Source organism: Heptranchias perlo, chromosome 6 (genome assembly GCF_035084215.1).
Source record: "Heptranchias perlo isolate sHepPer1 chromosome 6, sHepPer1.hap1, whole genome shotgun sequence".
NCBI lineage: Eukaryota > Metazoa > Chordata > Chondrichthyes > Hexanchiformes > Hexanchidae > Heptranchias > Heptranchias perlo.
The window spans coordinates 109,453,957-109,478,165 of NC_090330.1; the positions used below are offsets into that span (position 1 = coordinate 109,453,957).

The 24,209-nt window shown below is 45.2% G+C and overlaps 1 protein-coding gene across 3 annotated transcripts in view; it reads right to left on the minus strand.

Moving 5' to 3' along the window:
• fgf14 (fibroblast growth factor 14) overlaps positions 1–24,209 on the minus strand; it is a 357,611-nt gene that overhangs the window by 11,155 nt on the left and 322,247 nt on the right. For all 3 annotated transcript variants that reach the window (XM_067986615.1, XM_067986614.1, XM_067986613.1), the window contains exon 4: positions 1,274–1,472. In XM_067986615.1, the coding sequence (XP_067842716.1) occupies positions 1,274–1,472 (199 nt within the window). The remainder of the gene's footprint in view (positions 1–1,273; positions 1,473–24,209) is intronic.

Genomic DNA, 24,209 nt, shown 5'->3' on the forward strand with positions numbered 1-24,209 from the left:
TCGTAATGGTGGTGCTTGGTAGTAAGATGCTGAGAGGTAAACAGAAAGGTAAACCGAAAAATCTTTATAAAAGTAAATCAAAACAGAAAATGCTGGAGAAGCTCAGCAGGTCAGGCAGCGTCTGTGGAGAAAGAAACAGAGTTAACGTCTCAGGTCAAAGACCTTTCATCAGAAGTGGAAGAAGTTGAAGATTAAACAGTTTTTAAGCAAATACAGAGCCTGGGAAAGAGGGGGGAGGGAGGGGAGGAAAGAACAAAAGGGAAGGTCTGTGATAGGGTGGAGGGCAGGAGTGATTAAATGGCAGAAGGGATGATGGTGCAAGGCAAAAGGGGGGCGGGAATGGGACAAGTAAAGAAATAAAAGATGGGTCCAGAGGAGGTGTAAATGGCAACAGCAGAACCATTAGCATTGCCATTTACAGCTCCTCGAGACCCAATCTGTGTTTCTTTACTTGTCCCATTACCATCTCCTTTTGCCTTGCACCATTATCCCTTCTGTCATTTAATCACTCTTGTCCTCCACCCTATTACAGACCTCCCCTTTTGTTCTTTCCTCCCCTTCTTCCTCCCCCCCCATTCCCAGGCTCTGTATTTGCTTAAAAACTGTTCAATCTTCAACTTCTTCCAGTTCTGACGAAAGGTCTTCGACCTGAAACGTTAACTCTGTTTCTATCTCCATAGACGCTGCCTCACTTGCTGAGCTTCTCCAGCATCTTCTGCTTTTATTTCAGATTTCCAGCATCCGCAGTGTTTTGCTTCTGATTTATAAAAGTAAACAATGTTTGAGAGTTTACTTTCTTGCTTTCATTTTTAAAACTGACTTAAATTGCAATTTATCGTCTTATCAAATTGCACTTTGCACCAACAAGTGTCTGAACCTGCATTCTGAAGTAATGGATGAGATAGAGCACACGTTTGCTCAGTGGCATTAATTGGTGGTTATATTGTCTGCTCTGATATCACAATGGCTCCGTTCTGACATCGAAAAGCAGCTTAGTTGCTTATTTCCAAAGATTTATTTAAAATTAGTTTCTACTTGTATTTATAGGTGTGGTACAAATATAATACACAATGCGGGACTGTGGGATACAGACTTTATCCCACTCATTCCTGGATAACTCACGTGGGATATCAAACAGACTGTCCTATCACCATTCTACAGAATTCTACAGTCTATATTCTAAAGAGCAAGAAACATGGATAGGTTTGGTTAGACACACCAACAATTCAAGTAACTAACAGGTCAAACATAACTGATGACATGTGAGCATTACCTTCCAATGGTTTGGGCAGAAAATGAGAAGCTGGTTTAGTTTTCTTCACGCGATTCCCCTTCATGATTTGACCTTCCTTGTTGAAACCCAGATACCAAGCCCTACCAGATTCCTGCTGTCGATACAGCATCGAAGCATATATCACATAGTAGTTCTCGTACACAGATTCCTTAAACTTGCATTCAGGCGTAAAAAGTTCCTGTGGAGGAAGAAAATCAAAACGGTTTCAACCAAATGTTTGAGTCAGTTGGCAAACCGATGGTAATATTGTATCTTACAATATGACATTCTTAAACCCATATCCTGGATTTCACTGCTACTGGAAAAGTTGAGTTGCTGCCAAACATCTCATTTTCCATCTTATCAGCATAACATTCCTTCTCCTCTCGAAGACTCAACACAATCTTTCACTTAACTCAGTCTTCCCCAGGGCAGCAATGAAATGGGATTCCTCGCCTTCTTCGGTCTTCCCTTGCTGCTATAGCCTTCGTGCTTTAGTCTTAGAGGTTTAGGGTGCAGGAACAGGCCATTCAGCCCATCGTACCTACGCCAGATGTTTGCTAGATCGATCCAAGTATTTATTTTTTTCTTTCTTACAACATTCCTCTGTCCACTATCCCAACCGAAGCTTTAAAAGCCTTCTTATTTTAAATGGGGTAACACGGCCATTAAAACAACAGACAGAAGAAAATCATACAATCATAGAATGATACAACGCGGGAGGCCATTTGGCCCATCGAGCCAGTGCCGGCTCTTTGAAAGAGCTATCCAATTAGTCCCACTGCCATGCTCTTCTCCTGTAAATTTTTCCTTTTTGTAGAAAGAACACATTAAGCATTCGTTCACTAATATCAAAATAAATGTTAAGCCTTACACCAGTGACACCGAGATCTATAATAGCTGACATTGGAAGTGCATTTCATTTCTCCTCCCTCCATTTTTCCCTGCGTACATTGATTGATCTGCCCCCCAGCAACATCTGACACCAGTAAGCTCTTCCACCAATTTGCATTAAAAGATAATAGCCTTATCTTGTAATTGCAGTTTGTGCATAGCACACTTTTTGCATACTTATTAAGAAGATCACAACAGTGGACAATCTCATTATTTCATTTCCCTGTTTGTAGAACAGCTCGAGCTTTGTCAACCCGAGGGTCGCCAAATAAACGCTCCCCCTATGTCTGAGCTTTGTGCAGAAGGAAATTCCAAAATGACAAAGATGTTTTGTAAACCTCTAGTATGTTAAAAACTCTGCCTGGGAAAGTCACCGTTACACGAATGCAGCATTGCTTGCAAGGGACCAGAATCTGTCATATTTAGCTGAGTGCAATCATTTTAGATCATCGTGACCATATGTCTCGTTGGGAAAATTCAGAACAGCGCCTGGATTAAAGTGCAAATGTAGATTTCATCCTCAACGTGGACCTTTACTGAACCCGATAGCTAAACAACATCTCTTATTTTAAATGCTGATGATCTCAATTAACTTATAACAGGTGGGTGGGAAAAAAAAGTAATCAACCGGTTAACTGTTCAGACAAAGGTGTTTTCCTAGTAAAGATATTAAGATTAGGCCTCATTCAGGAACAGAGTTTATTTTGATTTGTATAATGCAATATACAGTTGTTTCTTTTCAATTCTTATAATGCATATTTATCTACTCAATGCAAATGGATTAAATTGTTTGCATTGAGAAATTAATATCCTCCAGTAAGCCTTTTGCCTTGCAGAACAAAGAATATTAGAGTGAATGGCATCGTGCTTCTGGATCTTTCCAACAGGAATATAACACAAAGAGCAGAATGCAGCCACCATTTTTAAAAATCCTTATGATGAGTTATACCAGAACTGAGAGGTTTTAACTGTCAGGAAACAGGCTGGGGCTCTTTTCTCTAGAAAAGAGAAGGCTGAGAGGGGTGACCCGATAGAGATCTTTAAGATTATGAAAGGGGTTCGATAGGGTAGACGTAGAGAAGATGTTTCCACTTGTGGGGGGAGACCAGAACCAGGGGCCATTAATTTAAGATAGTCACTAGTAAATCCAATAGGGAATTCAGGAGAAACTTCTTTACCCAGAGAGTGGTGAGAATGTGGAACTCGCTACCACAAGGAGTAGTTGAGGCGAATAGAATAGATGGATTTAAGGGGAAGCTGGATAAACACATGAGGGAGAAAGGAATAGAAGGTTATGCTGATAGGGTGAGATGAAGTAGGGAGGTGGGACGAGGCTCGTGTGGAGCATAAACACTGGCCTGTTTCTGTGCAGTACATTCTATGTATAAAGAAATATGGGGGTTGATTTTTGTTTCAGGTGGACATTGGGCGGGGAGGTGGGCAAGGGAATCGCACTCCATGCCCGATGTTGCTGGTGTGCGGCCCAATCAGGGTTGCCAACCCTCCAGGATTGTCCTGGAGTCTCCAGGAGTTTAGAGATTAATCTCCCTGACACCGCTGTGAGAAAAAAAACCCAGGAAGGAATATCATAGGGGCGTTAATTTTAAAAGAACAATGTCCTTTATTCATTTTCTTCGAACACTTTTTATTGATTAGTTATAAAAATATCGGAGATGGAGGGAAAATAAGCTGTTTGACCGAGTGGGGCCGGAGATCATGTGATGAAACCTCCAGGAATGCGTCCAACCAGGGTTGGCAACTCCTAGGCCCAATTGATTTTGGTGATCGGGCTCCGTTATAATAAAACTGGTGATCTGCCGGCAATAAACAGGCGCTGATGGGCAGTTCACCAATTAGGGGGCAATGGGTGGGGGCGGGGGGAGTCCGGGGGCTTGTGCACAGATCCGAGCCGGTGGGGACGTGTGGAAGGAGGGCAGCCGTATTGGGGAGAGGGCGCGGAGGGACTGGCAGTAGGCCGGGTGATTTTGGTGCGGCCAAATGTTACTGCAGCACAGGGGTCCTGAATTTGTCGCGGGAGCCTGATTTAAATATTACTAACGAGGCCCCCTCGCTGTTTCGGGGCTGCTTAACACAGGGCCCACTTGAAAATCGCATTGGTGTGTCTCGGACTCCGAGCGAGTGGTAAGTTCTTAAAAAATAAACTTTGTCTTGTTCACTTGAACGAAAATCACCTCCTTAGTGTTTCATTGGGTTCTTTACTGGGGGAATGATACCATTCCTGCTTATTGCTTCCATCGCCCACTGCTAAGATAATCAAGAATTTGTTTTGATTTAACAGTGCAAACCTCCTCACACTTTAAAAGTAAACTTCAGCTCATCCAAAACTCTGTTGCCCGTATCCTAACTCGCACCGTGTCCCGTTCACCCATCACCCCCTGTGCTCGCTGACCGACACTGGCTCCCGGTCCGGGAACGTCTCGATTTTAAAATTCTCATCCTTGTTTTCAAATCCCTCGATGGCCCTCGCCCCTCCCCATCTCTGTAACCTCCTCCAGCCCCTACAACCCTCTGAGATCTCTGCGCTCCTCCAATTCTGGCCTCTTGCGCATCCCCCGATTCCCATCGCTCCACCATTGGCGGCCGTGCCTTCAGCTGCCTGGGCCCTAAAGCTCTGGAATTCCCTCCCTAAACCTCTCTCCTCCTCCTTTAAGACGCTCCTTAAAAACCTACCTCTTTGACCAAGAATATCTCATGTGGCTCGGTGTCAAATATTGTCTGAAAACGCTCCTGTGAAGCGCCTTGGGATGTTAAAGGCGCTATATAAATACAGGTCGCTGTGCTGGAATCCTGTTTTCAGCTGATGAATGAGCTGTGACATTAAGGGGATTTCTAAAATAAAACAAGGACCCAAAAGGAAACAAAAAAAAAGAAACTGAACAGAAACAGATTCACCGCGACAGAATTGTGCCAGAATAGGGATTAAAGGATTAACTGACTAGTCACACACTAATGAGAGAGGAAATGCAACAACAGCAGATGTGAAGAGATTGGGTGTCTCACAGAATAAATGGAGGTTAGTCACAGTTAGCTAAAATAACAGAACATAGAAGTACTTTTAACATATAATGGGACAATTGATATAGGAAGGTTGGGTATTTTAGAATTCTGTGGTAAATGGATTATAATATTACATTCATAGAATTAACAGCACAGAAACAGGCCATTCGGCCCAACGGGTCTATGCTGGTGTTTATGCTCCACACGAGCCTCCTCCCTCCGTACTCCATCTCACCCTAACAGCATATCCTTCTATTCCTTTCTCCCTCACGCGTTTATCGAGCTTCCCCTTGAATGCATCTATGCTATTCGCCTCAACCACTCCTTGTTCCACATTCTCACCATACTGACAGCCTACGATGCTCCATTTTCAGTAGGAATGTGTTATTATTAACCTGATTATAAGCTGCCTGCGTTTTGGCTGCAAGAACGGACAATAATTGGATCTCAAAGGCTTTTAGGACAATTGTTAATTAGACTTCAGGGCAATTTCTTCACGAGGATATCTGGACATTGAGATCCCTTTCTAAAATCTAACCATTCCAAACAGCTATGATGAATGTCCACGTGTTTCTGACTTGTTCCGCCCATTTTATTTAATTTTTTTATTGTTCAATCAGAGAAAGAAAGAAATGCTTGTATTTATATAGCGACTTTCACGACCTTGGGATGTCCCAAAGTGCTTTACAGCCAATGAAGTACTTTTGAAGTGTAGTCAATGTTGTAATGTAGGGAAACGCGGCAGCCAATTTGCGCACAGCAAGATCCCACAAACAGCAACGTGATAATGAGCAGATCATCTGTTTTCAGTTGCTGTTTGAAGGATAAATATTGGCCAGAACACCAGGGAGAACTCCCCTGCTCTTTTTCAAAATAGTGCCGTGGGATCTTTTACGTCCACCTCAGAGGGCAGACGGAGCCTCGGTTTAACGTCTCATCTGAAAGACGGCACCTCTGACGGTGCGGCACTCCCTCAGTACTGCATTGGGAGCGTCAGCCTAGATTTTGTGTTCAAGTGTCTGGAGTGGGGTTTGAACCCACTGCCTTTGACTCGGAGGCCAGAATGCGACCCACTGAGCCATGGCTGAGACCTGAAGACATCTTTGGGGTACCAGCATATCAGTGTTAATGAAACCAACAGCGTAAGGATTGTGCCTCTACTGATAATAATTCAGTTTCCGCACATGGGGCACGATTTTAACATTGAAAAACGGGTGGGTTTGGGGCGGGGGGGCGTTGAAAATCGCACCCATTTCAGACCGGCCCCCAACCCGCCCATATCCAGCTTTCACCGGGACTGGGAAGAGGGGCGGGCGACCAACCCGCTCCCAGGAGGCGGGTCGGTCACTAAAACCTTTCAAGGAGGCCGCAGCCTCCATTTTTGCAGATTTTGCAATTTCAACCCCTGGGGGCCGAGATTCCCGGGCCTTCCCCTTCACCCCACGTGAGAGGAGGCGAAAAGGCCCGAAACTGCAGGTAAGTGCCTTTATAGCACAGATCGTGGGCCCGGAGCAGCAGGAGTGCTCCCCCCCCAGGCCCAACAAGCCCTACCTGCTGTGACCCCCCCCCCATCGATCGCAGACTATCCCCTGATCTCTGAATCCCCCCAACGATTGCGGGCACCCCCCCACCCCTATGACCCCCGACCCACTCCCCCAATCGCGGACCCTCACAATGACCCCCGATCCTGACACCCCCCCCCACCCCCGTGACTGACCCCTGATCCCTCCCCCCATGACTGACTCCCCCCTCCATGCCCACCCTCCCCCCCCCCCCCCCCCGCCCCATCCATACAATCAAAGACTTACCTGAAAACTTACCTTTTCACGTCCTCTCCCTGGCTGCTCGTCCGTCCGACTGAGGCCAGCCTGTCAACCAGGCCGGTCAGTCGGACGGCAAACCAACAACAAAAAAATAAAAGACGCCCTTACGCCAAAATCGTAAGGGCATCCGGGAAACTCGTACTTCCGGGTTTCCTGTCCGCAATTTGACCCCCTGCCCCCTTCCCGGCTTGGGGTCAAAATCATGTCCGTGGTCTCTACAACTCCTTCAACCCAGTATGTGACCAGAATTGACACTTGTGTCTTGGTAAATATATTGTTTATAAATTATATATAAACTGTGCTAAAATGGTGGCTGTTCATTTCCCTGAATTTAAAATGGTGGATGGGTGATGTATAAGGTGTGAGAATAGGCAGATTTTCTTGAACGAGGTTTTTAGTTAATCAAAATACTTTTTCATCCGGAGGGTAGTGGGCTAAAAATGCAAATGAGGTCAGCAAGGTGTCAGGATCTGAGCAACTCCACTGCAAATTATACCGTTGTATTTTAAAAAGATCCACTTTAACTGACGACAGCAGTTAATCCCGGCAATATTGTGTTTTAATCTCAGGGAGGAGGAAATGAGTCCGTGTTATTGTCACAGGCACAATTAGTCGTGTTATATTGATATTTGATTTAATCAGGCTTGATGGGCAATCCTAGCTTAAATGGGAAAAATATCCTGAAGGCTTTGTAGGGAGTTCTGCAATTACTTTCTTATTCTGAATGTGTCAGTGTGAACAGGTCTTTAAGAGAGGCTGCGTTACATGCATTTCCCACTGAGTCACGGTTGAGACTTGAAGATATCATTGGGGTACCAGCACGTCAGCGTTAATGAGTGTTCTAGGCTTGTGCTCCAGAACTAGCCGCGCCTCTAGCCAAGCTGTTCCAGTACAGCTACAACACTGGCATCAACCCGACAAAGTGGAAAATTGCCTAGGTATGCCCCGTCCACAAAAAGCAGGACAAATCCAATCCGGCCAATTACCGCCCCATCAGTCTACTCTCAATCACCAGCAAAGTGATGGAAGGTGTCGTCGACAGTGCTATCAAGCGGCACTTACTCACCAATAACTTGCTCATCGAAGCTTAGATTGGGTTCCGCCAGAACCACTCGGCTCCAGACCTCATTACAGCCTTGATCCAAACTTGGACAAAAGAGCTGAATTCCAGAGGCGAGGTGAGAGTGACTGCCCTTGACATCAATGCAGCATTTGACCGAGTGTGGCATCAAAGAACCCAAGTAAAAGTGAAGTCAATGGGAATCAGGGGGAAAACTCTCCAGTGGCTGGAGTCAGACATAGCACAAAGGAAGATGGTAGTGGTTGTTGGAGGCCAATCATCTCAGCCCCAGGACATTGCTGTAGGAGTTCCTCAGGGCAGTGTCTTAGGCCCAACCATCTTCAGCTGCTTCATCAATGACCTTCCCTCCATCATAAGGTCAGAAATGGGGATGTTCGCTGATGATTGCACAGTGTTCAGTTCCATTCACAACCCCTCAAATAATGAAGCAGTCCGTGCCTGCATGCAGCAAGACCTGGACAACATCCAGGCTTGGGCTGATAAGTGGCAAGTAACATTCGCGCCAGATAAGTGCCAGGCAATGACCATCTCCAACAAGAGAGAGTCTAACCACCTACTCTTGACATTCAACAGTATTACCATCGCTGAATTCCCCACCATCAACATTCTGGGGGTCACTATTGACCAGAATCTAAACTGGACCAGCCACATAAATACTGTGACTACAAGAGCAGGTCAGAGGCTGGGTATTCTGCGGCGAGTGACTCACCTCCTGACTCCCCAAAGCCTTTCCAGCATCTATAAGACACAAGTCAGGAGTGTGATGGAATACTCTCCACTTGCCTGGATGAGTGCAGCTCCAACAACACTCAAGAAGCTCGACACCATCCAGGACAAAGCAGCCCACTTGATTGGCACCCCATCCACCACCCTAAACGTTCACTCCCTCCACCACCGGCGCACGGTGGCTGCAGTGTGTACCATCCACAGGATGCACTGCAGCAACTCGCCAAGGCTTCTTCGACAGCACCTCCCAAACCCGCGACCTCTACCACCTAGAAGGACAAGAGCAGGCACATGGGGACAACACCAACTGCACATTCCCCTCCAAGTCACACACCATCCTGACTTGGAAATATATCGCCGTTCCTTCATCGTTGCTGGGTCAAAATCCTGGAACTCTCTTCCTGACAGCACTGTGGGGAAAAGGCGGGAAAGTGGAGTTGAGGTAAAAATCAGATCAGCCATGATCTCATTGAATGGCGGAGCAGGCTCGAGGGGCCGAATGGCCTACTCCCGCTCCTATCTCTTATGCTGTTATGGGAGAACCGTCACCACACGGACTGCAGCGGTTCAAGAAGGTGGCTCACCACCTTCTCAAGGGAAATTAGGAATGGGCAATAAATGCCGGCCTCGCCAGTGACGCCCACATCCCACGAATAAATCGAAAAAAAGTGTTAGGCTTGCGCCTCTACTAATAATAATTCAGTTCCGCACATGGTCTCTGCAACTCCTTCGATGCAGTATGTGACTAGAATTGACGCTGATGGGCAATCCTAGCTTCAAAGGGAAAAGTATCCTTAAGGCTGTGTTTTGTAGGGAGTTCTGCAATTACTTTCTCATTCTGAATGTGTCAAAGTGAACAGGTCTTTAAGAAATACTGCGTCACGTGCATTTCGATGAAAGGTGACATCTCAGAACTGAAAGACATTGCTTATTGGAATCGTTGCTTCAGTGTCCAAAGTTGCACGCTATTATATTTCTACCTCACAAATATGCATTATCAAATTCCCTTTCTTGAAGGGTATGGGGTTCTATAAAGGTAGCATGAGCCATGCTTATAATATATACCTCGTGTCTCTCAGCAGCCAGTCTGTCTACCCTGAAACATTTGAGTCATGTTTAATTCCCTCAGGATGTGTGCATTGTGAGCGCTCCACAGAGGACAAGCATTTACTTGCATAATTCTCTGCCTGTGACCACATACCATTTGCCTGTTAACGGAGCAAGAATTTTGCTAATAAAAGGGACAGGTGCAGGAAAGGCGACAGGAGTTCAGTCAGTGGTGCCCTGTATCTCGGGAATGCCACACATCTCAAAACACATGTCTGGTTTTTCCAGCTGCCAAATACCCAAACTCAGTAAGCTCAGAATAAGCACGAATAAACATGACAAAATCCTTTTGAAGTGTGGTCACTGTTGGAATGTAGGAAATGCGACAGCCACTTTGGACACAGCAAAGTCCCACAAACAGCAATGTGATAATGACCAGACATACTGTTTTAATGATGTTGGTCGAGGGATAAATATTGGCCCAGGACACCTGGGAGAACTCCCCTGCTCTTCTTCGAAATAGTGGCCTTTGCATCTTTTACGTCCACCTGAGAGGGCAGATGGGGGGCCTCGGTTTAACGTCTCATCTTAAAGACCTGCTTTACTCACTCATGGTACTTTGTTGTCCCTTTTCAATGATTTAACATCAACTTCAATTAACAAAGATGAATATGACCTTTGAATGGAGCTTCTCCTGAGCAAGTTTTCACACTTCCCGTTAAGTGCTTATTAACAAGCAAAAAAAAAACCCTTCAACGTCGGGTTTGTATGTTCACACGAGAAGCAACTATTGGGGCCGGAGAAGAAAAAGTGAAGGCTTAAAAATCCTACTGTGCCAGTACTGCATGTCTGGAGTGTGTATGAGGAAATAACGCCCTTTCAGTCTGCCCATTAATGTACGTTTCCTGATATACATTCCCAGTGTGCACCAAGAGCAGGCACAATGGGCTTTTTATGAGTCGCTATTCCTAAGGCACAAAATGACGAACTGGTAATACTTATTTACCGTGTGTACAGAGGGAATTTACCCGAATACTTTTAGAATCATACATAGAATCTACAGCACAGAAACAGGCCATTCGGCCCAACTGGTCTATGCTGGTGTTTATGCTCCACACGAGCCTCCTCACACCTTACTTCATCTCACCCTATCAACATTTCCTCTTATTCCTTTCTCCCCCATGTGTTTATCTAGCTTTTCGTTAAATGCATCTGTGTTATTCGCCTCAACCACTCCTTGTGGGAGCGAGTTCCACATTCTCACCACTCTCTGGGTAAAGAAGTTTCTCCTGAATTCCCTATTGGATTTATTGGTGACTCTCTTATATTTACAGCCCCTGGTTTTGGTCTCCCCCCACAAGTGGAAACATCTTCTCCATGTCTACCCTATCAAACCATTTCATAATTTTGAAGACCTCTATCAGGTCACCCCTCAGCCTTCACTTTTCTAGAGAAAAGAGCCCCAAGCCTGTTCAACCTTTCATGGTAAGTATAACCTCTCAGTTCTGATACCATTCTTGTTAAGGCCAGAGTAATGATAATCACTTATCACAGAATCATTCAGCACAGAAGGAGGCTATTCAGCCCATTGTGCCTGGAAGAGCTATCCAATCAGCCCCACTTCCCCGCTGTTTCCTCATAGCCCTGCAAATTTTTCCTTTTCAAGAATGTTTATCCAATCCCCTTTTTGAAAGTTACTATCGGATTAGACAGACAAATATTTCTTAATCTCAGAAATGTTTACATAGGCCTGTCAACTCGAGGGAAAATGACAGAAGCAGCCAGTCACACGAGTAAGTCTTATCTTTTGTATTGCAACAAAAAGGTCTTGAAAATGGTGAAGATTGTAAATAAATTTGATGCCTCAAAGTCCCCTCATATTGTAGCTGCAGGTTTTTTTTTTAATTGTACATTCTGGTTGTTTTTTCTCCTCTGTTTTCTTTCCTCCCTCCAGTGATATGTAAAATTTCCTTTCTGAGAGAGTGAGAAGAGTTTCAATGCTGCTCTGGTTACCAGGCAGCCGGAGATCTGTGATAAATGCCCAGCATGATTCATCCTCCTATTTTCCCTCTTTCCCTGTGCGGAATTAACTTAATTTCCGCAGCTTCCAATCGAGGGCCCTGCCTGTGATCTGGGAACTTGCTGCATAGGAAATTCCCAAGGGCGCTCTCACTGTGTTAAATGTCATCAGAGCATTAACATCCAGACACAGCAATCTTTCTGCGACCTTCATGGAATTGAGGCAGCTTCCGCAGGATTTGAAGTGTTGGTGGAATCTTGTCCTCACCCCCAGGTGAGATGACAATCTGTTGTTTCTTTTGGTCTCGCGTGCACACAGCATTCTCACACTCACAGACACAGACACAACCAACTTGGATCATTTGTGCACACACTGCCTTGTCATCTCGTGACCTCATTCCGTGAAGGAAATTGGACTGGATAAGCCAAATTCATTTTTTGTTGCAAAGAAGATTCACTAGGATAACACCAGAATTGAGAGGATGTACTTATCAGGAAAGGCTGAACAGGCTGGGGCTCGTTTCTCTATAAAAGAGAAGGCTGAGGGATGACCTGATAGAAGTCTTTAAGATAATGAAAGAGTTTGAGAGGGTAGACGCAGAGAAAATGTTTCCACTTGTCGGGGAGACCAAAACTAGGGGCCATAAATATAAAATAGTCGCTAATAAATCCAACAGAGCATTTAGGAGAAACTTCTTTACCCAAAAAGTGGGAAGAATGTGGAATGCTCTACCACAGGGAGTAGTTGAGGCAAATAGCAGATACATAAGAACATAAGAAATAGGAGCAGGTGTAGGCCATTCGGCCCCTCGAGCCTGCTCTGCCATTCAATCAGATCATGGCTGATCTTTGGCCTCAACTCCACTTTCCTGCCCGATCTACATATCCCTCGATTCCCCTAGAGTCCAAAAATCTATCTACGTCAGCCTTGAATATACTCAATGACTCAGCATCCACAGCCCTCTGAGGTAGAGAATTCCATAGATTCACAACCCACTGAGTGAAGAAATTCCTCTTCATCTCAGTCTTGAATGTCCGACCCCTTATCCTGAGACTATGCCCCTTAGTTCTAGACGCTCCAGCCAGGGGAAACAACCTCTCAGCATCTACCCTGTCAAGCCCCCCTCATAATCTTATATGTTTCAATGAGATCACCTCTCATTCTTCTAAACTTCAGAGAGTATAGGCTCATTCTACTCAATCTCTCCTCATAGAACAACCCTCTCATCCCAGGAATTAATCGAGTGAACTTTCGTTGCACCGCCTCCAAGGCAAGTATATCCTTCCTTAGATAAGGAGACTAAAACTGTACGCAGTACTCCAGGTGAGGTCTCACTAAAGCCCCTGTACAACTGTAGTAAGAATTCCTTACTCTTGTACTCCAATCCCCTTGCAATAAAGGCTAACATGCCATTTGCCTTCCTAATTGCTTGTTGCACCTGCATACCAACTTTCTGTGTTTCGTGTACCAGGACACCCAAGTCTCTCTGAACACCAACATTTAATAATTTCTCACCATTTAAAAAATATTCTGTTTTTCTATTCTTCCTACCAAAGTGAATAACCTCACATTTCCCCACATTATACTCCATCTGCCACCCTCTTGCCCATTCACTCAATCTGTCTATATCCCTTTGCAGACTCTTTGTGTCCTCCTCACAGCTTACTTTCCCACCTAGCTTTGTATCGTCAGCAAACTTGGAAACATTACACTCGGATTAAGGGGAAGCTGGATAAACACATGAGGGAGAAAGGAATAGAAGGATATGCTGATAGGGTGAGATGGAGTAGGGAGGGAGGAGGCTCGTGAGGAGCATAAACACCAGCACAGACCTGTTGGGCCGAATGGCCTATTTCTGCGCTGTAGTTTCGATGTAACTCGATGTTACAAGGGATTTTTACTCGTGTTTCTAAGAATCACACCCCGTGATTCTGTCTGTTTCTTCTGTGAACAATAAAATCCAATTGTCCTATTCATGGCTAAAAATTACATCCTAAGTATTACCCTGGGCATGTTTTCCAAGCAGAGAACTGCATCGACTGTTCATATTGTGTAACAATACTGTGTTTCTGCCTTTAGCACTTTAAGTACTTAGGGTTATTTTTTGGTCAGTACGTTTAACCAATTTGATGTTGATGCACTGGTTGGACTTTTTGCCGATATCACCCACCAATTACAGAGTTATTGCTGTCAGCCATGGTCAGTGGGTCTCACTCTCACCTCTGAGTCAGAAGGTCATGGATTCACGTTCCCACTCCAGAGACTTGAGCACAAAATCTAGGCCTACGTTCCCCAGTGTCGGACCGAGGGGGTGCTGCACTGTCGGAAGTGCCGTCTTTCTGATGACACGTTAAAACCGAGGCCCCGTCTGTCTTCTCAGGTGGACGTAAAAGATCCCACGGCCACTATTTTGAAGAAGAGCAGGGGAGGTTTCCCCGGTGTCCTGGGCCAATATTTATCCCTTAACCAGCATCACTTGAACAGATTATCTGGTCATTTATCACATTGCTGTTTGTGGGATCTTGCTGTGCGCAACTTTTCCGCCGCGTTTCCTACATTACAACAGTGAGTACACTTCAAAATCACTTAATTGGCTGTAAAGCACTTTGGGATGTCCTGAGGTCATGAAAGGCGCTATATAAATGCAAGTTCTTTCTATTGCAATCACTGAACTTTTCATGAACTCTTCGGTGCACTAAATACAGCTAAGTGGGCGATTCAGTTCCATTGAATGGATAGGCATTAAAAAAAAGGAAACATGAATATTGGAAATATGAAACGAAAACAATAAATTCTGGAAACGTGCAGCACATCAGACAGAATCGGGAAGAGAAGGATTGGTTAGCAGTTTCAATGGAAAAGCCCTTCATCGGAACTGCTGTTTATTTCCAGCATTTCTGTGTTTGCAACTCTGACACTCTGTTAAGAAAACGATTTTATCCAAATGTATGTATTGCACAAAATAAAACGGAACCCTAAAATCACTTTGTTGAATTAATTCTGTGTGGTTCCTCGATGTTTAATGAGTTTGTCCAGTGGGGTTTGGAGCCTTGCAGATCAGGAAACTCCGAGGTTTGATCCGTTGACGGGCATCACAATTGGGCCTCAGTGAAAATCAGCTATGATTCTTGGAATTATAGATTCGTGCAGCACAGAAGGAGGCCACTCGGCCCATCTTGCCTGTGCCGGCTCTTTGAAAGGGCTATCCAATTAGTCCCACTCCTCTGCTCTTTCCCCATAGCATTGCAAATTCTTCCCGTTTAAGTATTTATCCAATTCCCTTTTGAAAATTACAAACTGAATCTGCTTCCACCATTCCCGATCATAACAACTTGCTGTGTGAAAAAAATTCTCCTCATCTCCCCTGTGGCTCTTTTGCCAATTACCTTGAATCTGTGTCCTCTGGTTACTGACCCTCCTGCCGCTGGAAACAGTTTCTCCTTATTTACTCTGTCAAAACCCGTCATAATTTTGAACACCTCTATTAATTCTCCCCTTAACCTTCTCTGCTCTAAGGAGAACAATCCCAGCTTCTCCAGTCTCTCCACATAACTGAAGTCCCTCATCCCTGGCACCATTCTGGTAAATCTCCTCCGCACCCTCTCCAAGGCCTTGACATCTTTCCTAAAGTGCGGTGCCCAGAATTGAACACAACACTCCAGCTGAGGCCAAACCAGTGATTTCAGAAGGTTTGGCTAACTACCTTGCTTTTGTACTCTATGCCTCTATTTATAAAGCCCAGGATCCCGTACCCTGCTAGATGGTGTGAATATGGGAGAGGGCAGAATGGGGCTCTGCTGTCCTGCGATCACTCATTGTGAAGGCTCACAGATGAGTAATGCTCACCAGAGGTTAACCAGCCTACGTGAAAATGTACTCCAGCATGTTTTCAGAAGAGGAGGGAGGGAACGTAGAACGTACAACACAGAAACAGGCCATTCGACCCAACTGGTCCATGCTGGTGTTTATGCTCCACACGAGTCTCCTCCTACCCATCTTCATCTAATCCTATCAACATAACTTTCTATTCCTTTCTCCCTCATGTACTTAGAATAGGATCATAGAATGGTTACAGCACAGAAGGAGGCCATTTGGCCCACCGAGCCCGTGCCACCTCTTTGTAAGAGCAATCCAGTTAGTCCCATTTCCCCACTCTTCCCCTGTAGCCCTGTAATTTTTTTCCCTTTTCAAGTATTGATCCAATTCCTTTTTGAAAGCCACGATTGAATCTGCCTCCACCATCCTTTCAGGCAGCGCATTCCAGATCATAACTACTCGCTGCGTAAAAAAGCTTTTCCTCATGTTGCCTTTGGTTCTTTTGCCAATCACCTTAAATCTGTGCCCTCTGGTTCTCGACCCTTCTGCCAATGGGAACAGTTTCTCTTTATTTACTTTATCTAAACCCTTCATGATTTTGAACACTTTGATCAAATCTCCTCTCAACCTTCTCTGCTCTAAGGAGAACAATCCCAGCTTCTCCAGTCTATCCACATAACTGAAGTCCCTCATCGCTGGAACCATTCTGGTAAATCTCCTCTGCACCCTCTCCAAGGCCGTCACATCCTTCCTAAAGTGTGGTGCCCAGAATTGGACACAATACTCGAACTGTGGCTGAATCAGTGTTTTATAAAGGTTCATCATAACCTCCTTACTTTTGTACTCTATGCCTCTATTTATAAAGCCCAGGATCTCATATGCCTTTTAAACCACTTTCTCAACTTGTACTTATTTAGCTTCCCCTTAAATGTATCTATGCGATTCACCTCAACCACTCCATGTGGTAGCGAGTTCCACATTCTCACCACTCTGAATAAAGGGGTTTCTCCTGAATTCCTTATTGGATTTATTAGTGACTATCTTATATTTATGGTCCCTCGTTATGGTCTCCCCCACAAGTGGAGACATCTTCTCGACTTCTACCCTATCGGGTCATCCATCAGTCTTTAGAGGAAAGAGCCCCAGCCTGTTCAGTCTTTCCTGATAGGTATAACCTCTCAGTTCTGGTATCATCCTAGTAAATCTTTTCTGCACCTTCTCCAGTGCCTCTATATCCTTTTTACAATATGGAGACCCGAACTGTGCACAGCACTGCAAGTGTGGTCTAAACAAGGTTCGATACAAGCTTAACAAAAACTTGGTTAAGAAAATTGGAGAGGAAGAGAAAGAAAGCAGCCTCTTCTGAACTCATCCAACGTTTCATTTGGATGTCATAGTTTGGTCTCATTTGGGAAATTAGATGCAAGACATCTGCACACATTCCCCTTTAGAACAAGAGCAATAATGAATTAGCCTGAAAACACCTTCCTGGGAATTACAAATCCTTTTCATGAGTGAAGCTCTACACTCTGTGTCCCTATCCAGGAGAATCCCCTGTAAGTAGCACTTCCCTGAAGGAGCTATAAATCACTGGTTACCTGCGGTTGCTGTAGTTCTGAGTCCTTCTGAACCTCTGGCATTGTAAAGGTGCTGCTGAACCTTTTCAATTCGAGAGCAACAGCAAAATACAATACATCTTTCTTTTCTTTCCTGTTTGCACCGACAGCAAAAAAAAATACAATTCTTTCATCATCATAATTCTTCTTGTACCATTGAGGCTCAAATGGCAGTGACCAATCAGCACCATCTGGTTCTGTCTTGTGCTTTTTGCCTCTAGCTCATGTCGTTGTAAGAATACTGCAGATGCATCCGATGTTATTGTATTGCTTGGAGCTCCTCTCGGTCGCCCTCTAGCTCTTTTCCCCTTGTGATTTCCATTTCCGTGTTTGCTTAGGGATCCTTGTGCCAGTCATTCGCAAAAGAACCAGAGGCGAGGTGAGGAGAATTTTTTTTTAACGCAGCGAGTTGTTACGATCTGGAATGCGCTGCCTGAAAGGGCGGTGGAAGCAGATTCAATAATAACTTTCAAAATGGAATTGGACATAAACTTAAAGAGGAAAGATTTGCAGGGCTACGGGGAAAGAGCAGGGGGAGTGGGATTAATTGGATAGCTCTTTCAAAGAGCTGGCACAGGCACGATGGGCTAAATGGCCTCCTTCTGTGCTGTATCATTCTATGATTCTCAGAATGTGACCAATGTAGATCCCATCTTCTCTCCCGGACTGTTGCAGTCACTGATATGATCTGTGCTCTCTGAAGTACCTTCACTCGTCACTTTGCTAAACCGTTGCTGTTAAAGGGCTGCAGCAGGCATCTACATGGGAAACGGTTGAGCTTCTTTTGGATGCTTTGTTGAGCTGCCATGTTTCTGATCCATGTCGGAGCATGGCCAACACATTCTCCGCCTCCCTACCTCTCACTCCTCCTTTAAACCTACCTCTTTGACCGAGCATTTGGTCACCGGTCCTAATATCTTCTTATGTGGCTCGGTGTGACATAGACTCTTACAGCACAGAAGGAGGCCATTCGGCCCATCGTGCCTGTGCCGGCTCTTTGAAAGAGCTGTCCAATTTAGTCCCACACTCCAGCTTCTTCTCCATTACCATGCAAGTTAGTCCTCTTCCAGTATATGTCCAATTGTCTTCTAATGTCTCATTAAAACGAGGCCCCCTTTTAAAAGATGTAAAAGATCCCGTGGAACTATTTGAAGAAGAGCAGGGGAGTTCTCCCTGGTGTCTTGGCCAATATTTATCCCTCAATCAACATCACTAAGACAGGTTATCTGGTCATTATCACATTGCTGTTTGTGGGATCTTGCTGTGCGCAATTTGGCTGCCGTGTTTCCTACATTACAACAGTGACTACACTTCATTGGCTGTAAAGCACTTTGGGACGTCCTGAGATCATGAAAGGCGCTTTAGAAATGGAAGTCTTTCTTCTTTTCTCTTCCTATCTTATCAAATGTTTTTTGAAGATCCATATAAATGCAAGTTCTTTCTTATCCATTCATCGGAGAGGAGCTGGACGCTGGGCCTTTTTCTTAATTCGTTCTCGGAATGCTGCAAAAGCGGTATTTGTTTTCTGTTTCCTAGTTGGCCTGATCAAGGTGATGGGGGACTTTTTTTCTTGAAACTCTGCAGCCCTTGTGTTGCCCATGATGGCGTTAGATTGGGTCAGGCCCTCTGCTTCTGGGCACCCATAAAGTTGCCGTCCTTCCAGGGTTGGCTAGGAAAATGAGGTGAAGGGCCGGTAAATTGCAAATGTCACTCCATTATTTAAAAAGAGAGGGAGGAAGAAACCAGGTAACTACAGACCCGTCAGCTTGACGTCATTGGTGAGGAAGTTACTGGAATCTACCATCAAAGACAGTGAATGAACTCTTGGACAGGTATCAGCTGATCAAAGAGAATCAGCATGGATTTGAGAGGGTTGGGTCATGTTTGACCAATCGGGTTCAATTTTTTGAGGAGGTTGTTAGCATGATGGATAGGGAAATGGTGGATGTTGTCTATATGGACTTCCAGGAGGCATTTGACAAGGTCCGACACAAGAGTTTATTAGCAAAAAATGAGAGCGCACAGAATTGGAGGTAACCTTGTGACATGGGTAGGAGACCGAGAGTAGCAATAAACATTCCATTCTCTGATTGGTGGGATGTGTCAAGTGATGTTCCCCAGGGATCTGTTCTGGGGCCTCAGCTTTTCACCGTGTATATGAACGACTTGGATGAAGGAATTGTAAACAATTTTACAACACCAAGTTATAGTCCAGCAATTTTATTTTAAATTCACAAGCTTTCGGAGGCTTCCTCCTTCCTCAGGTAAATGTTCAGGAGCTCTGAACATTTACCTGAGGAAGGAGGAAGCCTGAATGATACCAGGGCTTAAAGGGTTAAATTATGAGGACAGGTTGCACGAGCTCCTGAACATTTACCTGAGGAAGGAGGAAGCCTCCGAAAGCTTGTGAATTTAAAATAAAATTGCTGGACTATAACTTGGTGTTGTAAAATTGTTTACAATTGTCAACCCCAGTCCATCACCGGCATCTCCACATCATGGATGAAGGAACAGAGAGTTGGATATCCAGGTTTGCAGATGACACTAAGTTGTGTGGAACAGAACAGGAAGCTGCAAAGGGACACAGGCAGATTATGTGAGTGGGTAAAGCTGTGGTAGATGGAGTTCAATGTGGGGAAGTGTGAGGTCATCCACTTTGGATCTGAGAAAGACAAATCAAATTATTTTCTTAATGGTGAGAGACAAGGAGCTGTGGAAGAGTAATGGGAATTGGGTGTCCGTGTACACAGATCACTAAAAGCTAATTAACAGGTACAAAACGTAATCAAAAAGGCTAATGGAATGTTGGCCTTTATCTCAAGTGGATTGGGATACAAAAGTGAGAAAGTGATGCTTCAGTTGTACAGAGCCTTGGTCAGACCCCACCTGGAGATACTGCGTTCAGTTCTGGGCACCACGCTCAAGACAGCTATATCAGCTTTGGAGGGGGTGCAGTGCAGATTCACCAGAATGATACCAGGGCTTAAAGGGTTAAATTATGAGGACAGGTTGCACAGGCTAGACTTGTATTCCCTCAAGTATAGAAGATTAAGGGGTGATTTAATCGAGGTGTTTAAGATGATTAAAGGATTTGATAGGGTGGATAGAGAGAAACTATTTCCTCTGGTGGGGGGAGTCCAGAACAAGGGGGAATAACCTTAAAATTAGAGCCAGGCCGTTCAGGGGTGATGTCAGGAAGCACTTCTTCACACAAAGGGGAGTGGGAATCTGGAACTCTCTCCCCCAAAAAGCTGTTGAGGCTGGGGGTCAATTGAAAATCTCAAGACTGAGGTTGATAGATTTTTGTTGGGTCAGGGTATTAAGGGTTACAGAACCAAAGTGGGTAGTCATAGTCATAGAGAGTCATAGAGTTATACAGCACGGATAGAGGCCCTTCGGCCCATCGTGTCCGCGCCGGCCATCAGCCCTGTCTACTCTAATCCCATATTCCAGCATTTGGTCCGTAGCCTTGTATGCTATGGCATTTCAAGTGCTCATCCAAATGCTTCTTGAATGTTGTGAGGGTTCCTGCCTCCACAACCCTTTCAGACAGTGAGTTCCAGACTCCAACCACCCTCTGGGTGAAAAAGTTCTTTCTCAAATCCCCTCTAAACCTCCCGCCTTTTACCTTGAATCTATGTCCCCTTGTTATAGAACCCTCAACGAAGGGAAAAAGCTCCTTAGTATCCATCCTATCTGTGCCCCTCATAATTTTGTACACCTCAATCATGTCCCCCCTCAGCCTCCTCTGCTCCAAGGAAAACAAACCCAATCTTCCCAGTCTCTCTTCATAGCTGAAGCGCTCCAGCCCTGGTAACATTCTGGTGAATCTCCTCTGCACCCTCTCCAAAGCGATCACATCCTTCCTGTAGTGTGGCGACCAGAACTGCACACAGTACTCCAGCTGTGGCCTAACCAGTGTTTTATACAGCTCCATCATAACCTCCTTGCTCTTATATTCTATGCCTCGGCTAATAAAGGCAAGTATCCCATATGCCTTCTTTACCACCTTATCTACCTGTTCCGCCGCCTTCAGGGATCTGTGAACTTGCACACCAAGATCCCTCTGACCCTCTGTCTTGCCTAGGGTCCTCCCATTCATTGTGTATTCCCTTGCCTTGTTAGTCCCTCCAAAGTGCATCACCTCGCACTTTTCCGGGTTAAATTCCATTTGCCACTGTTCCGCCCATCTGACCAACCCATCTATATCGTCCTGCAGACTGAGGCTATCCTCCTCGCTATTTACCACCCTACCAATCTTTGTATCATCAGCGAACTTACTGATCATACCTTTTACATTCATATCCAAGTCATTAATGTAGACCACAAACAGCAAGGGACCCAGCACCGATCCCTGTGGTACCCCACTGGCCACAGGTTTCCAGTCACAAAAACAACCTTCGACCATCACCCTCTGCCTTCTGCCACTAAGCCAGTTTTGTATCCAAAGTGCCAAGGCACCCTGGATTCCATGGGCTCGTACCTTCTTGACCAGTCTCCTGTGGGGGACTTTATCGAAGGCCTTACTGAAATCCATGTATACCACATCCACTGCGTTACCCTCATCCACACGCCTAGTCACCCCCTCAAAAAATTCAATCAAATTAGTCAGACATGATCTTCCCTTGACAAAGCCATGTTGACTATCCCTGATTAATCCTTGCTTCTCCAAGTGGAGACTAATTTTGTCCTTCAGAATTTTTTCCAATAATTTTCCTACCACTGATGTTAGGCTCACTGGCCTGTAGTTCCCCAGTTTTTCCCTACTCCCCTTCTTGAATAATGGTATTACATTAGCGGTTCTCCAGTCCTCTGGCACATCCCCTGTGGCCAGAGAGGTTCTGAATATATGTGTCAGAGCCCCCGCAATCTCCTCCTTTGCCTCACACAGTAGCCTGGGATACATTTCGTCCGGGCCTGGGGATTTATCCATTTTTAGGCCTGCTAAAACCGCCAATACCTCCTCCCGCTCGATGTTAATATGTTCGAGTATATCACAGTCCCCCTGCCGTATTTCTATGTCTACATCGTCCTTCTCCATAGTGAAAACAGATGCAAAAAATTCATTTAGAACCCCTCCTACATCTGCCGGCTCCACACACAGATTGCCATTTTTGTCCCTAATGGGCCCTATTTTTTCCCTAGTCATCCTCTTACCCTTAATATACTTATAAAACATCTTAGGATTTTCCTTTATTTTGCTCGCCAGTGTTATTTCATGGCCCCTCCTTGATCTCCTAATTTCTTTTTTAAGTATCCCCCTGCACTTTTTGTACTCCTCTCGGGCTTCCTCCGTCTTTAGCCTTTTGTATCTGCCAAAAGCCCTCCTTTTTTTCCTAATCCATTCTCGTATATCCCCTGACATCCAAGGTTCCCTGGAGTTCTTGGAACCACCCTTGACCCTTACGGGAACATGTTGCCATTGTATGGTCTCAATCTCCCTTCTGAAAGACTCCCATTGCTCCGATGCGGATTTTCCTACAAGCAGCTGATCCCAGTCCATTTTGGCCAGATCCTGCCTTATCCTATTAAAATCGGCCTTCCCCCAATTTAGAACCTTTATTTCCGGCCCCTCCCTGTCCTTTTCCATGACCACCTTAAATCTCACCGAATTATGGTCACTGTCACCAAAGTGCTCACCTACTAGCACTTCTTCCACTTGGCCGGCCACATTCCCTAGAATTAGGTCCAGTACCGCCCCCTCTCTTGTAGGACTTTCTACATGCTGGCTCAAAAAGCTCTCCTGGATGCACGTTAAGAATTTTGTACCCTCTAAGCCTTTTACACTCTGAGTATCCCAGTTAATATTGGGGAAGTTGAAATCCCCCACTATTATTACCCTATTATTTGCACAATTTTCTGAGATTTGCCTACATATCTGTTCCTCTATCTCCCCCTGACTGTTTGGGGGCCTATAGTACACTCCCATCAAAGTGCTTGCCCCCTTTTTGTTTTTAAGCTCCACCCATATGGCCTCATTAGAGGAACCTGCTAATATATCATCCCTCCTTATGGCAGTAATTGATTCTTTAATTAATATTGCGACCCCCCCTCCTCTTATACCTCCCCCTCTGTCTCGCCTGAAGATTCTGTACCCCGGAATATTGAGCTGCCAGTCTTGCCCCTCCCTCAACCATGTCTCTGTGACAGCAACAATATCATACTCCCATGTGTTTATCAACACCTTCAGTTCATCCACCTTATTCGCAAGACTCCTTGCATTAAAATAGATGCCATCCAGCCTTGCCCTCACATATTTGCCCTGTCTTCCAAGCTGACTTGTTTCTTTCTCTATATTTGGCTGCACATCACCCCCTATTGTAGCTCCACTCTGTATCCCATCCCCCTGCCAAGTTAGTTTAAACCCCCCCCAACAGTGCTAGCAAACCTCCCCGCAAGGATATTTGTCCCGCTCTGGTTCAGGTGCAACCCGTCCGACTTGTACAAGTCCCACCTTCCCCAGAAGCAGGCCCAGTGATCCAGGAAACTGAAACCCTCCCTCCTGCACCAACTCTTTAGCCACGCATTCATCTGTTCTATCCTCCTATTTCTATACTCACTAGCCCGTGGCACTGGGAGTAATCCAGAGATTACAACCTTTGAGGTCCTGCTCTTTAATCTGCTACCTAGCTCCCTAAATTCTTGATGCAGGACCTCATCTCCCTTCCTACCTATGTCGTTGGTCCCAGTGTGGACCACGACCTCTGCCTGCTCACCCTCCCCCTTGAGAATGCCCTGTAGCCGCTCAGTGACATCCATGACCCTGGCACCAGGGAGGCAACAAACCATCCTGGAGTCACGTTTACGGCCACGGAAACGCCTGTCTGTTCCAGGAGATGGAGTTAAGATACAGTTAAGATACAGATCAGCCATGATCTAATTGAATGGTGGAACA